At 44.9% G+C, this 17770-nt stretch overlaps 1 protein-coding gene across 1 annotated transcript in view; it reads right to left on the reverse strand.

Annotated features, from left to right (window-relative positions):
• Positions 1-17475, reverse strand: part of LOC128377446 (kunitz-type protease inhibitor 1-like) — an 18418-nt gene extending 943 nt beyond the window's left edge. Inside the window, exons 1-12 of the mRNA XM_053337398.1 lie at positions 17457-17475; positions 10005-10085; positions 9246-9347; positions 8799-9134; positions 8353-8513; positions 7321-7462; positions 5880-6050; positions 5515-5550; positions 5247-5375; positions 1703-1753; positions 1428-1598; positions 339-404 (exon numbers count right to left, since the gene is read on the reverse strand). Of these exons, the coding sequence (XP_053193373.1) occupies positions 339-404; positions 1428-1598; positions 1703-1753; positions 5247-5375; positions 5515-5550; positions 5880-6050; positions 7321-7462; positions 8353-8513; positions 8799-9134; positions 9246-9347; positions 10005-10085; positions 17457-17475 (1465 nt within the window). The remainder of the gene's footprint in view (positions 1-338; positions 405-1427; positions 1599-1702; positions 1754-5246; positions 5376-5514; positions 5551-5879; positions 6051-7320; positions 7463-8352; positions 8514-8798; positions 9135-9245; positions 9348-10004; positions 10086-17456) is intronic.
• Positions 17476-17770: the final 295 nt, after the last annotated feature.

The raw sequence follows: 17770 nt of genomic DNA on the forward strand, positions 1-17770 counted from the left end.
TCATCACCATCACCACCACCACCACCATCATCATCATCACCACCACCATCATCATCTCCTTCATCACCATCACCACCATCATCATCACCACCATCATCATCATCACCATCACCACCATCATCATCATCATCACCATCACCACCACCACCACCATCATCACCACCACCATCATCATCACCACCATCATCATCATCATCACCACCATCACCACCACCACCACCATCATCATCACCACCACCATCACCTTCATCACCACCACCACCATCATCATCATCATCACCACCACCATCATCATCATCACCTTCATCACCACCATCATCATCATCATCATGTCTCACCTGAGTCATCGTCGTCTTCTTCTTCTTCGAAGCGTTCAAACATTCCTCTAGAAAACACGTGACGCTCTGCACACAGAACACGGACCAATCAGTACTAGTACTGCATAAAGTGTATACTAGTACTATGTAAAGTGTGTACTAGTACTATGTAAAGTGTGTACTAGTACTATGTAAGTGTGTACTAGTACTATGTAAAGTGTGTACTAGTGCTGTATAAAGTGTGTACTAGTACTATGTAAAGTGTGTACTAGTACTGTATAAAGTGTGTACTAGTACTATGTAAAGTGTGTACTAGTACTATGTAAAGTGTATACTAGTACTATGTAAAGTGTGTACTAGTACTATGTAAAGTGTGTACTAGTGCTGTATAAAGTGTGTACTAGTACTATGTAAAGTGTGTATTTGTACTATATAAAGTGTGTACTAGTACTGTATAAAGCGTGTACTAGTACTGTATAAAGTGTGTACTAGTACTATGTAAAGTGTGTACTAGTACTGTATAAAGTGTGTACTAGTACTGTGTAAAGTGTGTACTAGTACTGCATAAAGTGTGTACTAGTACTGCATAAAGTGTGTACTAGTACTATGTAAAGTGTGTACTAGTATTATGTAAAGTGTGTACTAGTACTATGTAAAGTGTGTACTAGTACTGTATAAAGCGTGTACTAGTACTGTATAAAGTGTGTACTAGTACTATGTAAAGTGTGTACTAGTATTATGTGAAGTGTGTACTAGTACTATGTAAAGTGTGTACTAGTACTGTATAAAGCGTGTACTAGTACTGTATAAAGTGTGTACTAGTACTATGTAAAGTGTGTACTAGTAGTATGTAAAGTGTGTACTAGTACTATGTAAAGTGTGTACTAGTAGTATGTAAAGTGTGTACTAGTACTGTGTAAAGTGTGTACTAGTACTATGTAAAGTGTGTACTAGTACTGTGTAAAGTGTGTACTAGTACTATGTAAAGTGTGTACTAGTACTGTATAAAGTGTGTACTAGTACTGTGTAAAGTGTGTACTAGTACTATGTAAAGTGTGTACTAGTACTGTGTAAAGTGTGTACTAGTACTATGTTAGTGTGTACTAGTACCCGTCACTCCGTCGCAGGTTTCGCTGCACTTCTCGATGGTTTCGAAGTTGTTGTCGTTTCCGTCGCAGCCTCCGAAGGTGAAGCGGAGGCACTTCCTGTTCAGAGGGTCGTAGTACCAGCGGGTGTGACTGGCTCTGCAGGGGCCGGTGCGGGGGGGCTCCGCGCACCGAGCTGGGGGGGGGGCACAGTTAGCATGTAGCCTGTTAGCACCGAGCTGGGAGGGGGGGGGGGGGTTAGCATGTAGCCTGTTGGCTCAGACAGAGAATCACACTGACCTTTCCTCTGGTTCACATCGATGCTCAGCAGCCGAGAGAAGGTCTGATTCACTGAGGAAGAGGAGGAGGAAGGTCAATGCTGTGGTGTGTGTGTGTGTGTGTGTGTGTGTGTGTGTGTGTGTGTGTCTGTTTCAAGGGAATCCACCTAACATCCCGGGTTAAGTCCTGTGGTGACCAGTAAGCGGCGACGGGGCCGGATTGTGAAGACTGGAAGCCCTTAGTCACAAGCTGGCACATCAGGCGGTGGATGCCAGATGACCACTGGACTCTTGGACCGAGGCAGAAAGAGCCCTTCGGTAGCTACATCCACGACTGAGCAGCCCTTTTTAGGATCCACTCTGCTCACCCTTGACAGGGAAGGGGCTAGAACAGGTGCCCTAAACATAGCCTGCCTCAAACCTCCCGTCTGGATTACCGCGTTCAGAGGGATCACCAATATACGGTCAGAAACACAGAACTATGAATTTTGGAGCCTGGAATGTGCGCACACTGATGGACGGTGCAACCAGTGACAGGCCGGAGAGGAGAACCGCCGTCATTGCTAGAGAACTGAGGAGATGCCGGATTGACATAGCTGCTCTCTCAGAAACTCGACGGGCAGAGGAAGGCCATCTGAAGGAGGAGAAGGGTGGCTCCACTTTCTTCTGGAAAGGAAAAGCAGCAGATGAGCTCAGGATCCATGGGGTTGGGTTTGCCATTAGGGACCAACTGATCAGTCACCTCTCTGAACTCCCTGTGGGAATCAGTGAGCGTCTGATGACTCTCCGTGTTGGTGCTTGCCAACAACCAGATGGCAACAGTCGTAAGTGCCTATGCGCCTACCCTTGTTCCCAATGAGGAAATGAAAGAGACTTTCTATGCCTGTCTGGATGAGACACTGTCAAAAATCCCCAAGGAAGACAAGATCATTCTTCTGGGAGATTTCAATGCCAGAGTCGGCCGAGACCACCACCTCTGGAAGGGCACCATTGGCAAGGAAGGCATTGGAAACATCAACTCCAACGGAGTTCTGCTTCTCAGCAAATGTGCTCAGTACGATCTTACCATCACTAACACCATCTTTCTCCAGAAGAACAAATTCAAGGCTTCATGGAGACACCCTCGTTCCAAACAGTGGCATCTCATCGATTATGTCATTGTTAGAACCAGGGATCAGCGTGATGTTAACATCACTAAGGCCATGATCAACTCTGACGACTGCTGGACAGATCACCGCCTTATATGATCCACGATGTCCATCAAACTCAAGAGGAAGAGGAGATTGCAGAAGAAGCAGAGCCAGCAGAGACTAAACCTTGAAAGCCTGAATGAAACTGCCACCCAGCAGCAGCTTCAGGCTTCTCTTGCAGATAGTCTCAAACAGGAATACCCAGAGAACATCAAAGAGCACTGGAACCTGCTTAAGTCCACTTGCCTCGACACCTGCCAGGACGTACAGGAGCTGCTGAAGGACAACGAGTCCATTAACAAGCGATGGAGAAAGCACTTCCAGGATCTCCTCAACCGTAACACTGCAACTCAATCAAATTTCATCTGTCACATCCCATCAGGGAAGACATGGGGGAACCTCCCACCTTATCCGAGGTCCAAGATGCCATCAGGAGCCTGAAGAACAACAGGGCCACCGGTCCAGATGGGATCCCAGCGGAGGTCCTAAAGGAAGGTGGAGCAGAACTCCTGTGCTGCCTCCATGCCCTCCTTCTGAAGGTCTGGGAAGAGGAAGAACTCCCCTCAGAGCTCAGGGATGCTCTGATCGTCACCATATTTAAGAAGGGGGACAAAGCTGATTGTGGAAACTACAGAGGCATCTCACTCCTGTCAACAACTGGCAAAGTACTTGCTGGTGTTCTCGCTAATCGTCTACTGCCACTGTCTGAGGAAATACTCCCAGAATCACAGTGCGGCTTTCGTCCATCTAGAGGCACAGCAGATATGATCTTCACAGCCCGCCAACTCCAGGAGAAATGCCGTGAGCACAAGCTGCCTTTGTACATGGCCTCCATAGACCTGACAAAGGCCTTTGATACAGTAGATGGCCAGGCTCTATGGAACATACTGCGAGGTACGGCTGCCCAAATACATCAGAATCCTGAGGCTACTTGGTGATGGAATGACAGCCACAAAACGACAGCTTCGCAAGGAAAGACAGGAAAAGCCTCCAGCACGACCACAACCCACTACCCACTACCCCAACCCACTACCACTACCCACTACCACAACCCACTACCACTACCCACTACCACTACCCACTACCACTACCCACTACCACTACCACTACCCACTACCCCAACCTACTACCAACTACCCACTACCCACTACCCACTACCACTACCCACAACCCACTACCACTACCCCAACCCACTACCACAACCCCAACCCACTACCACTACCACAACAAACTACCCCAACCCACTACCACTACCACAACAAACTACCCCAACCCACTACCACTACCCCAACCCACTACCACTACCCCAACCCACTACCACTACCACAACAAACTACCACAACCCACTACCACTGTCCCACTACCACTACCACTACCACTACCCCAACCCACAACCACTGTCCCACTACCACTACCACTACCACTACCCACTACCACAACCACTACCACTACCCACTACCACAACCCACTACCCACTACCACTACCCACAACCCACTACCCACTACCACTACTCACTACTCACTACCACTACCCACTACCCCAACCCACTACCACAACCCACTACCACTACCCACTACCACTACCACAACAAACTACCCACAACCCACTACAACTACCACTACCCACTACCACAACCCACTACCACTACCCACTACCCACTACCACTACCACTACCACTACCACAACCCACTACCACTACCCACTACCACAACAAACTACCCACTACCACTACCACTACCCACTACCCCAACCCACTACCACTACCCACTACCTCAACCCACTACCCACTACCCACTATCTCAACCCACTACCCACTACCACTACCCACTACCTCAACCCACTACCCACTACCCCAACCCACTACCACAACCCACTACCACTACCCTAACCCACTACCACTACCACTACCACAACCCACTACCACTACCACAACAAACTACCCCAACCCACTACCACTACCCACTACCACTACCACAACAAACTACCCCAACCCACTACCACTACCACTACCACTACCCACTACCACAACAAACTACCCACAACCCACTACCACTACCCCAACCCACTACCACAACCCACTACCACTATCCACTACCACAACAAACTACCACTACCCACTACCACAACAAACTACCACTACCCACTACCACAACAAACTACCACTACCCACTACCACAACCAACAACCCACTACCACAACCACTACCAATGCCCACAACCCACCTACCACTGTCCCATGTCAACACATGGACCGGCCTCTATGCCCACCAGAAGACCCACAAGTAGACGACTCCATGCAGAGGACAGTCATACTCGTTTCAAGTGACCGCCGATGGGTGTGTGTGTGTGTGTGTGTGTGTGTGTTGTGTGTGTTACATTTGCTGCAGTGGTTTTCATCCGATCCGTCGCTGCATTGCGCCGTGCCGTCACACTCCAGACTTCTGTCCAAACAGCAGCCGCCGCCGCAGACCAGCTGACCAGGAAGACACGCAGACCCACACACCTCTGCGCGCACACACACACACACACACACACACACACACACACACACACACACACACACACACACACACACACATAGTTTTATATCTTTTAGATCCTCAACATGCTGTAAAGATGAGATGAAGAGCATTGAGGGACTGACCTGCAGCGGGCAGAGGGACGGCTCTCTCTGATGTCACTGTGGACACACACACACACACACACACACACACACACACACACACTATTAATACAACAGGAAGTTTCTGTACTGTCAGGTGTGTGTTACCTGTGTGTACTGTCAGGTGTGTGTTACCTGTGTGTTACCTGTGTGTACTGTCAGGTGTGTGTTACCTGTGTGTACTGTCAGGTGTGTGTTACCTGTGTGTGTTACCTGTGTGTAGTGTCAGGTGTGTGTTACCTGTGTGTGTTACCTGTGTGTACTGTCAGGTGTGTGTTACCTGTGTGTGTTACCTGTGTGTACTGTCAGGTGTGTGTTACCTGTGTGTACTGTCAGGTGTGTGTTACCTTTGACTCCTTTGCAGGCGGACAAACATTCGGCTTTGGACAGGAAGTTGTTGTTGTTTGATTTACAGCCTCCGAACACAAACTGCACGCAGTCGCCCGTCGCAGCGTCGTAACGCCAGCGAGGAAACGCAGCGCGGCACGGACCCACCTTCACCGGAGCCCGACAGTACTCTGATAGGACAGAGGAGGTCATGTGACACAGAGCCAGACAGTACTCTGATAGGACAGAGGAGGTCATGTGACACAGAGCCAGACAATACTCTGATAGGACAGACGAGGTCATGTGACAGTAGAAGTTTACCAGCAGCTTGTTAGAAGTTGTTTGTTGTCTGTCTGTTAGTTGCAGCTAATTTGCATATTGAGATCAGACCATAAATATAACGTAGTGTTGTGAAAGCATCTAAAAGGAAACATAAAGTCTTAATAATCAGTTTGAGTGACAGACGCAGCAGCTGGAAAACATCTGAATCAAAACTTCAACTGACAAAGACAAGAATGTAAAGAGCTTCAATTATGAGATCACAGCTTTGGTCGATACTGGAGAACAGAGTGTTAACCCTCAGTAGGGTGTGTGTGTGTGTGTGTGTGTGTGTGTGTGTGTGTGTGTGTGTGTGTGTGTGAGGTGTGTATGTTTGAGGTATGTGTGCGTGTGTGTGTGAGGTGTGTGTTTGTGTGTGGTAACAACATGTATTTACATGTCAGTCATGTGACTCATCTCAGCTGTCGAGTCAAGACGACATAAAATAATAAAGCCTCACAGAGCTGCTTTAGTTTCTGTTGAATGGGCGTGTGTGTGTGTGTGTAGGTATGTGTGTGTGTGTATGTGTATGTGTATGTGTGTGTGTATGTGTATGTGTATGTGTGTGTGTATGTGTGTGTGTGTGTGTGTAGGTATGTGTGTGTGTGTATGTGTGTGTGTGTGTGTCTCTGTGTGTGTGTGTATGTGTGTATGTGTCTCTGTGTGTGTCTGTGTGTGTGTGTGTCTGTGTATGTGTATGTGTGTGTATCTGTGTGTGTCTCTGTGTGTGTGTGTGTGTTTCAGCTTTTCCAGTCGGACCGGTTTGAGCTGAGGATCACAGGCGTGAAAACACAAACACTGATTCACTCGACTGAACTTTGAAACTCTCAGCAGACGAACTGATTGTGTCTTCATCTGCAGAGTTTAACTGATCAATAAACTGATCAATAAACGCTCATCAATGAAGTGATCGATCAATAAACTGATCCTGATTCAGCGTCTGAGAAGAAACTAAACTTTGAGTTCAGTTTCAAACACATGAAACAGTCTGAGCTGCTCTGAGAGTAAAGAGCCTTCAGATGACTTTATTGTGATCTGGAGCTTTATCAATAAAGATTGATAGATTGATGATTGATTAACTGACTTCACATTAAACTGCACACAGACATTAATCAGTGGACTACATTTCCCATGAGCACTTACTGCTGGACTGCTCCGGGTCGAGCACGAGGACGGTGACCTCGGCGTCGTCCGATTGGTCGTTGGAGTCGGTGACGGTCAGCTGGAAGACGTATGAGCCCGGCTGCAGGTTGGAGAGCCGCACCTGGTCAGGTAGATCAGTCTGCTACAGGAACACAATCAATAACACACAGGACGATCAGTCACTCAGGGTCGGGAAGATTAAACTAAACTACTAATCTATAAAGTAACCAGGTTCCTCCTGTTTATACTGACTAGTAGTATAAACTGAGTCTGAACAGGAGGAATAAGGCTCAGTAGTAATAAGAGTTGGTGAGATGATGAATCCATAAATCAGTTAAACTAGATTTAAAAGCAGCATCAGGTTTGTTAAAATGTACATTTAGTATTTTTGTTGGTTTTCTAGATAAATTCAGACTGAACTCCGCAGCAAGACATCATGGAGGTTACGCCCAGTTCAATGAAGGGAGGAAGGGAGGGAGGGAGGAAGGAGGGAAGGGAGGGAAGAAGGAAGGAAGGGAAGGAGGGAAGGATATGGAAGAGATGGAGGAAGGAAGGGAGGAAGGAAGGAAGGGAGGGAAGAAGGAAGGAAGGAAGGAAGGGAGGAGGGAAAGAAGGAAGGGTGGAAGGAAGGGAGGAGGGAAGGATGGAAGGGGGCAGAAGAAAGGAAAGGAGGAAGGAAGGAAGGAAGGAAGGAAGGAAGGAAGGAAGGAAGGAAGGAAGCCATCAGGTTTGTTAAAATGTACATTTAGTATTTTTGTTGCTAGATAAATTCAGACTGAACTCCACAGCAAGACATCATGGAGGTTACGCCCAGTTCAATGTAATCAATATATTAAAAAAAGATCAATAAGAGAAAACTGGATCATCACTGGGTTCACCATAGGACACTGGTTACACCATAGAACACTGGGTTACACCATAGGACACTGGGTTCACCATAGGACACTGGGTTCACCATAGGACACTGGGTTCACCATAGGACACTGAGTTACACCATAGGACACTGGGCTCAGCAGGTTGTGGGTGTTTTACCTCCATGGTGACGCCGGCCGCTCCGTCCTTCTGTTTCCAGCTGTAGGTGCTGATGTGAGCGTCGTCCAGCGGCAGACTCTCGATGCCGTTGAGCGTCAGCGTCTCTCCGGGCTGAACGACAACGTCACGACCTGCGATGGCGATGGGAGGAGCCTGCCCACCTGGAGACAGTGATGTCACAGTGATGTCACAGTGATGACAGTAAACTGAAGATCTTTGTGTTGACGACAAACTAAAAGACTCATCAAGAACAGACAGATGAAATAAAGTTTTAACTAGCAGTGTTTGTTAGAAAGTGATTTGATATTTAGACAGTAACATCCTGTTTACTGATAGCAGATCAATAATCCACTTTGATCTTATTGATTTCTCCTGTTGATCACCTGGCAGCCCTGTTGGGGCCCAGAGCCCAGGTTGAGAACCTGCGGGTCCTGAGGTGGACTCACCTGCCGCCTGCGGTCCTGCCAGGTGCTGCGCGTACACGGACCCCAGGATGTAGCTCAGGTATCCGACCTGGTTCACGAACCTGCACACGAAGCGGTTCCTGTGGACGCAGTCGAAGAGGACGCAGGTGTGAGCGTCTGCCGCTGCGCTGCGGCGCGGCTCCATCAGCGCTACGTTGCAGCGAGCGTCCTGGCAGCACGCCAGCCTGCACGCCTCTGCAGAGAGAGCGTGTGTGCTGGAGAGCAGAACCGCTCCCTCCTTCACTGCGTCCTCTGCGTCCAGCACGAAGTCCTTCTGACCAGAGCGGAAAGCACCGCTGCAGGCCGAGTCCTCTGCCGCTCCGCCGCCGGGCCGCAGCAGGAGGAAGAGGAGGGAGAGGAGGAGGAGGGAGGGAGAGGAGGAAGAGGAGGAGGAGGAGGGAGAGGAGGAAGAGGAAGGAGACATTTCACTGCCGTGTGAGAGGAAGGAAACGTTCTCGATGCCGTTGAGCGTCAGCGTCTCTCCAGGCTGAACCACCACCTCACCACCTGCGATGGGAGGAGCCTGCCCACCTGGAGACAGTGATGTCATAGTGATGTCACAGTGATGTCACACAGCTTCTGTCTCTGATCAGCTGATTCTGGACTTTAGAGACTTTAATCTCTTCAAAGAACATCATGTTGATTAAACTACAGCTGCTGCCATTAATCCATTCATCAGTCATTTACCAGCTGGTAGATTAGTTAGATTAGAGTTGAACTGATCAATAAACGCTCATCAATGAAGTGATCGATCAATAAACTGATCCTGATTCAGCGTCTGAGAAAAAAACTAAACTTTGAGTTCAGTTTCAAACACATGAAACAGTCTGAGCTGCTCTGAGAGTAAAGAGCCTTCAGATGACTTTAGTTGTGATCTGGAGCTTTATCAATAAAGATTGATAGATTGATGATTGATTAACTGACTTCACATTAAACTGAACACAGACATTAATCAGTGGACTACATTTCCCATGAGCACTCACTTCAAGACAGATTAAGAGTTAAATAAAGTTTTAACTAGCAGTGTTTGTTAGAAAGTGATTTGATATTTAGACAGTAACATCCTGTTTACTGATAGCAGATCAATAATCCACTTTGATCTTATTGATTTCTCCTGTTGATCACCTCGCGGCCCTGTTGGGGCCCAGAGCCCAGGTTGAGAACCTGCGGGTCCTGAGGTGGACTCACCTGCCGTCAGCTGCTGCGCGTGCACGGACTCTCGTCTGTAGCTCCGGTTTCCGGTCTCGCGCTGCCGCTCCGCGCGGATCACTTTAATGTAAAATATGAAGTAAAGTTTAAAAGACAAAGTGATGAAAGCGTCTGCTGCTGTCTGCTGCTGCTCAGGTGTGTCTCACCTGCTCACACACAGGAAGAGAAACCCGACGCCCCGCCCACAGGCGCGCTGAGTGACGTCACCCACACTTTAAATAGTAAACATGACGTCATGGATGATGTTTATTGTGTCTCTTATAGTTTCCAGAGGTGGACAAAGTACACAACTTCACTACTTAGTAAAAGTACAGATACTCATTGTCAAATATTACTCCAATACAAGTAAAAGTAGCTCAGTCAAAATATTACTGAAGTAAAAGTACTAAAGTATTTAGTAAAAGTATTTTAAAATATCTCAGGAAATACAGGAAAGTAGTTTTATTGTCATTATACAATACACTGATGTGATTCTGCTCCAGACTGTTTATAGCTCAAAAATAAACAACAAATGAAATGTCTTCATATTGTACAGTAGTTATATTTCAACACACCTAACCCCTACCTTGGACTCTAACCCCCAACCATGACCCCCCCCCCCAACCATGACCCCTACCTTGGACTCTTTGATACAAATTGTATAAAAAACATGAACAGGAAGTCAACTTAATCATTCAACTGGACTGCAACAGTTTTTGTAGGCCGTGATATAATTTGTTTGTGGTAAGTACAACAAACATTTAAACTGAAATGAATCAGTTTTTGTGACAAAAATGGGTTTGAGATAAGGCCACGGGTGCCAAGTGGGAGTTTCTCCAGTTTCTTCCTCCATGTCTTCATATGGCATGACGTAGTACAGGTACGGATATATGACGTAGTACAGGTACGGCTATATGACGTAGTACAGGTACGGATATATGACGTAGTACGGCTATATGACAAAGACTAACCATAAGCAAATCAGCAGAGACAGTTTATTTTCTCAGAATTACTACTCAACAGTAGAGAGTAACGAGAGCATCGATAGAAATGTAGTGGAGTAAAAAGTACAATATTTGTCCTTCAAATGTAGTGAAAGTAAAAGTATCTCCCCAAAAATAATACTCAAGTGAATTTACTTTGTTACTGTCCACCACTGATAGTTTCATAATGTGAGTGATGATTCAGTAATATGAATGCATTGTTTTCTGCTTTTTCATCTTTATTCAGATTTAGTCTTCTTATTTTTTAATGTATAACTTTTATGCTTCAAACTAAATCTTTTTATATTCTTTGAGGCTGAATACTTAACATCAGTCCAGGGACAGCAGATGTAAAATAGCCTTTTGGCTAATTCATGTTTACATGTGTTCAAATGTTTTATTCATGTGCATTGTCCCTGATCATTAAACCTTTAATAAATAATAATAAGTCCACTTTAAAATCTAACATAAAACATACACAAACTATTTCTCACTGATTGTTTTAAATATCTAAAACTGTTTGGACTGATCTGGTCTCAACCAGTATCGCTATCGTTTGCTACCGTGGTAACCATGGTAACCCAGAGGAATAAAAGTTTTTTATTCACAAACTAAATTGTTTAAATCTTCATGTAAGATCTCATCTTTAATCCTAAACTGAACTCTCAAGTTAATAATAAAAAAGAATAAATATATTATCGGCTATACTGACTAAATATATCTGAATGCTGATTATTTATTTTATTCATCTATTTATTTTAATGTAATGACTTTAATATTTCCTCTCATGTTGTTCATTTCCTCATATTATTACATATTTAACTGATATTAATGTTTACCTGTATGTTTGTATATTCTGCTGTTGTTCAATAAAGTAAAAACAGAGAGCTGAGATGTACGGAGTCCTGCTGGTGTCAAAAACAAACAGAAAACCAAAAGCTTCAAGTTCAAACTGGTTTTTATTTTAATAATCAGATCAATGTTACAGAAGCTCGTTGTGTTTGCTTCTGCTTGAATTTTAACCAGCAATGAAAATAATGTTACTCAAACTTCTCAAAGTTATTTATTTACATCTTCACACACAGGAAGAGACTCTCACTCAGACAGAGGACACACAGACACTGAGGAACCAAGACGACAAGACGCAAACCCAGCATACAGAGGTTCAGTGAATGTAGTGTTGAAGGTGTGGAGGTGGATCAGTGTGTCAGAGGAGACTCTGTAGAAGGACAGAGTGCCAGCAGGACAGTCCACATACACTGCTACTCTGTTAGAGACAGAGGAGGAGGAGGAGGAGGAGGAGGACAAGGAGATGGATGTTTCTCTGTTATTGTGACGGACAGAGTAACCATCATCAGAGCAGATCAGACTCCAGGACTGATCGTTAAATCCAAACAAACAGTCTTCACTGTTTCCTTTCCTGTTGATTCTTCTGTAACTCACTGATATAGCAACTCCTCCTCTCCACTCGACCTCCCAGCAACAGCGACCAGTCAGAACATTACTACACAGCAGCTGAACGTAGGGGTCAAATCTGTCTGGATGATCAGGATATGACTGATCCTCCTTCACATCTGTCACCTTCCTGTTGTTATCAGACAGTTTGAGTTTTCTGTGTGCTGTGTTTGTGTCCAGTGTGAGTTCACAGAAATCTGATGAAGAGAAGAAGAAACAACACAGCAGCAGTTTATCATCTGACACACCTGATGGATTTATTCTCTGTTTAACTTCTGATCTGTTGTTCATTTCTATAAAGTTTCATGATGACACATTTTGTCAGTAATGTTTTAATGAATAAATACCACAAAGACCAACTTTGTATTTAAAGAGAAACTGACTGTGTGCTGTTTAGTTGTCATGAATCAAATTCAATCCACACTTACACTTCTTCACACCAGGTTTTAACCACTGCTCTCCACCATGGTCCACCCTGGAGGAAGAAACACAGTCAGAATGATTTTCTATCCAACATGAGTCCTAACTGCTGTTCAACATGAAGCAGTGTTCCTCAGTTTGTCAGAGTGACACAGAAACAGGCTGAAACTCATCTGTCTCAACTGTCTGCTGGATTCTTTCACTGAAGTCTGAGAGGAAAAGACCTGAAGAAGAAGATGTGATGAACAAATATGTCCTCCCACATGATAAATCACTAGATTAAATATTGATCTCTGCATGTTGTCCTGAGGATAGAGCCAGTCATCACTTCAATATCAAAAGGAGACAAAAGGAGCATTTTATATTTAATCTAGTGATTTATTTGTTCCTTTTATTAAACTTCCTGTTTCCTCCTGGGTCAGACTGACCCCGTCTGTTATGACTGTTCCTTCTTTCCTTCCTTTTTTCTTCTGTCCTTCTTTTCTTCTTTCAAGTTTTAAATGTGATTTTCAGTTTTTTAACTTCTAAATGATCCTGAGCTATTTTTCTGAGGGTTTGCTGAAGTAGCACCTTGCCAATGGTCCTGAATGTGAACCTGTAAGTGCTCTGGGGGGATGCATGTGTTCCTTTTAGTATGATAAGTAGAGAGCAGAATACTATCACTGCTAGTCAACATAGACTGGGACTGAGACAACCTTCATTCAAACCACATTGAAAGTGAACATGGCTAAGAAGTGGCAAAAAGAAAAAGTTTTGTAAATACAATTTTTCCAGTATTTTTATCAATAACTGTTTATTAATAAATTATAATTGATGTGTGATTATTACTGATGATATATACTGTTATGGGGCTAAGTAAGCAATCAACCCTGCAAATCTCTTCCTTCCTTCCTTCCTTCCTTCCGTCCTTCCTTCCTTCCTTCCTTCCTTCCTTCCTTCCTTCCTTCCTTTTAATGATCCGGCCCTTGAATGAAGATGAGTTTGACTCCTCTGGTCTATATGAAGTCTCTGCTGCAGGTTATTATTTATCTCCAGCTGCTTTAAACATGAATAAAGGTCTGAGCAGTGTGAGCTTAAATCCCATCCAGTGATTCTGCTCGCTGGATTCATAAACAGGTCAGAACAGCAGCAGAGAGAAGGAAGGAGGGAAGGAAGGGGGGAAGGAAAGGAAAGGAGGAAGGGGGGAAGGAAGAAGGAAGAAGGAAGGAAAGGAAGGAAGGAAGGAAGGAAAGGAGGGAGGAGAAGAATAGAGCTGATAATAAAGCAGCAGAGGAAAGGAAGGAGGGAAGGAAGGAAGGAAAGGAGGGGAGGAGAAGAATAGAGCCGATAATAAAGCAGCAGAGGAAAGGAAGGAGGGAAGGAGGGAAGGAAAGAAGGAAGGAAAGGAAAGGAGGGAACGAAAGGAGGGAATGAAGGAAGGAAGGGAGGGAAGGAAGGAAGGAAGGAGGGAAGGAAGGAGGGAAGGAAGGAGGAAGGAAAGGAAAGGAAAGGAGGGAAGGAAGGAAGGAAAGGAGGGAGGAGAAGAATAGAGCTGATAATAAAGCAGAAGAGGAAAGGAAGGAGGGAAGGAAGGAAGGAAGGAAGAAGGAAGGAAAGGAGGGGAGGAGAAGAATAGAGCCGATAATAAAGCAGCAGAGGAAAGGAAGGAGGGAAGGAGGGAAGGAAAGAAGGAAGGAAAGGAAAGGAGAGAAGGAAGGAGCGAGGAAGGAAGGAAGGGAGGGAAGGAAGGAAGGAAGGAGGGAAGGAAGGAGGAAGGAAAGGAGGGAGGAGAAGAATAGAGTCGATAATAAAGCAGCAGAGGAAAGGAAGGAAGGAAGGAAGAATGAAGGAAAGGAGGGAGGAAGGAGGGAAGGAGGGAAGGAGGGAAGGAGGGAAGGAGGGAAGGAGGGAAGGAGGGAAGGAAGGAAGGAAGGAAGGAAGGAAGAAGGAAGGAAAGGAGGGAGGAGAAGAATAGAGCCAATAAGAAAGCAACAGAGGAAAGGAAGGAGGGAAGGAAGAATGAAGGAAAGGAGGGAGGATGGAAGGAAGGAAGGAAGGAAGGAAGGGAGGGAGGAGAAGAATAGAGCAGATAATAAAGCAGCAGAGGAAAGGAAGGAAGGAAGGAAGGAAGGAAGGAAGGAAGGAAAGGAGGAAGGAAGGAAGGAAAGAAGGAAGGAAGGAAGGAAGGAAGGAAGGAAGGAAGGAAGGAAGGAAGGAAAGGAGGGAGAAGAAGAATAGAGCCAATAATACAGCAGCAGAGGAAAGGAAGGAGGGAAGGAGGGAAAGAAGAAAGGAAGGAAGGAAGAAGGAAGGAAGGAAGGAAGGAAGGGCTGAGAAGAATAGAGCTGATAATAAAGCAGCAGAGGGAAGGAAGGAAGGAAGGAAGGAAGGAAGGAAGGAAAGGAGGGAGGAGAAGAATAGAGCCGATAATAAAGCAGCAGAGGGAAGGAAGGAAGGAAGGAAGAAGGAAGGAAAGGAAGGAAGGAAAGGAGGGAGGAGAAGAATAGAGCCGATAATAAAGCAGCAGAGGAAAGGAAGGAGGGAAGGAAGAATGAAGGAAGGAAAGGAAGGAAGGAAGGAAGAAGGAAGGAGGAGAAGAATAGAGCCGATAATAAAGCAGCAGAGGAAAGGAAGGAAGGAAGGGAGGAAGGAGGGAAGGAAGGAAGGAAGGAAGGAAGGAAGGAAGGAAGGAAGAAGGAAGGAAAGGAGGGAGGAGAAGAATAGAGCCCACAATAAAGCAGCAGAGGAAAGGAAGGAGGGAAGGAAGGAAGGAAGGACGGACGGAAGAGAGGAAGGAAAGGAGGGAAGGAAGGAGGGAGGAAGGAAAGAGAGAAGGAGGGAGGAAAGAAACAGAGAATGAGGTAAGGAAGGAAAGGAAGGAAGGAAGGAAGAAGGAAGGAGGGAAGGAGGGAGGAAAAGAATAGAGCCGATAATAAAGCAGCAGAGGAATGGAAGGAGGGAAGGAAGGAAGGAAGGAAGGAAGAAGGAAGGAAGGAAGGAAGGAAGGGAGGAAGGAAGGAAGGAAGGAAGGTAGGTGACATTACTCTGTTAGTAGAAGAATTACATTAGAGGAAAGGAAGGAAGGAAGGAAGGAAGGAAGGAAGGAAGGAAGGTGACATTACTCTGTTAGTAGAAGACTTACTTTAGAGGAAAGGAAGGAAGGAAGGAAGGAAGGAAGGAAGGAAGGAAGGAAGGTGACATTACTCTGTTAGTAGAAGACTTACTTTAGAGGAAAGGAAGGAAGGAAGGAAGGAAGGTGACATTACTCTGTTAGTAGAAGAATTACATTAGAGGAAAGGAAGGAAGGAAGGAAGGAAGGAAGGAAGGAAGGAAGGAAGGTGACATTACTCTGTTAGTAGAAGACTTACTTTAGAGGAAAGGAAGGAAGGAAGGAAGGAAGGAAGGAAGGAAGGAAGGAAGGAAGGTGACATTACTCTGTTAGTAGAAGACTTACTTTAGAGGAAAGGAAGGAAGGAAGGAAGGAAGGAAGGAAGGAAGGAAGGAAGGAAGGAAGGAAGGTGACATTACTCTGTTAGTAGAAGTATTACTTTAGTAGTATTTGATAGTTTAGTTATTTAAATTAAAGCTTACGGTATAAATATTAACGTCTGAAACTAGAAACTACTCATCCACTTCCTGTTTCCTCCCGGGTCAGACTGACCCCGTCTGGTATGACTGTTCCTTCCTCCCTCCCTCCTTCCTTCCTCCCTGCCTCCATCCTACCTTCCTTCCTTCCTCCCTCCCTTCCTCCTTTCCTTCCTTCCGTCTGTCCTTCCTCCCTTACTTTTTGTCTGACCTTCTTTCCTTCCTCCCTCCTTACTTCCTTCCTCCCTCCTTTCCTCCCTTCCTTCATTCCTTCCTTCCTCCCTCCTTTCCTTCTTTCCCCGTTCCTTCCTCCCTCCTTTCCTTCCTTCTTCCTCCTTTCCTTCCTTCCTCCCTTTCTTCCTCCTTTCCTTCCTTCCTTCCTCCTTTCCTTCCTTCCTCCCTCCCTCCATTCCTTCCTATTTCATGGAAAAAGAAAAAGTTTTGTAAATACAAATTTTACAGTATTTTTATCAATAACTGTTTATTAATAAATTATGATTGATGTGTGATTATTACTGATGATATATACTGTTATGGGGCTAAGTAAGCAATCAACCCTGCAAATGAATGCTTAAATGTTCTGTATATCTGTTCAGACAAAGTGACAAATACAGAAATCTGCTCCCAACATTTCCCTAAAAACTTACTAAAATGTAAAAATTTGAAAACTCTTTCATTTCTACATCAGATGCCTCCTAAAACAATATCTGAGAGGTCAAAAAATGTTTTCCTCATTTTTTTCTATATCTGGGTCTTACAGGGTTAAAATGTACGGCGGCCTAATGATGCAAAAATTAAAATCAGTCCCACTAAAAGTAAGTTCATGTATTTGTTTCAGAAGGTACTGAAGTTAAATGCAATAAATGGGTTTAGTTTGGAATAAAACCCACTTGATTGTCTTTTTTGTCCTTTTTCTCATTTTTAGTTTTACTATTTAATGAGGCAAAATCATTTATTAGATTAATCGATTAAATAATTGATAGAATAATCGATTACAAAGATAATGGATAGCTGCAGCCCTAGTCCGTACCTGAGACCTGTCTGTCCATACCATCAACATAAAGTTATTAACTAACGTTTAAATAATCGATTCTTGACTTTTGTGAATTGATGCAGAGTCGACTACGTCCGCATCGTGATGCATCGTACAATGGATATATTTCCCCTCCCCTAATATTAGTTAATCCAGTTATTAAACATGTTGAACACAGCTTTGGACAGAGGACACAGAGACCACTGTGGACATTTAATGTGGGTTTAATGGTTTGAGTTTGTGAATGCTGCGTCACTTGGTCGTGTTAAATATTGCTGCCACAAGGAATTGTGGGACAGTATTATCTCCTC

This window comes from Scomber japonicus, chromosome 17 (genome assembly GCF_027409825.1).
Source record: "Scomber japonicus isolate fScoJap1 chromosome 17, fScoJap1.pri, whole genome shotgun sequence".
Classification (NCBI taxonomy): Eukaryota; Metazoa; Chordata; class Actinopteri; order Scombriformes; family Scombridae; genus Scomber; species Scomber japonicus.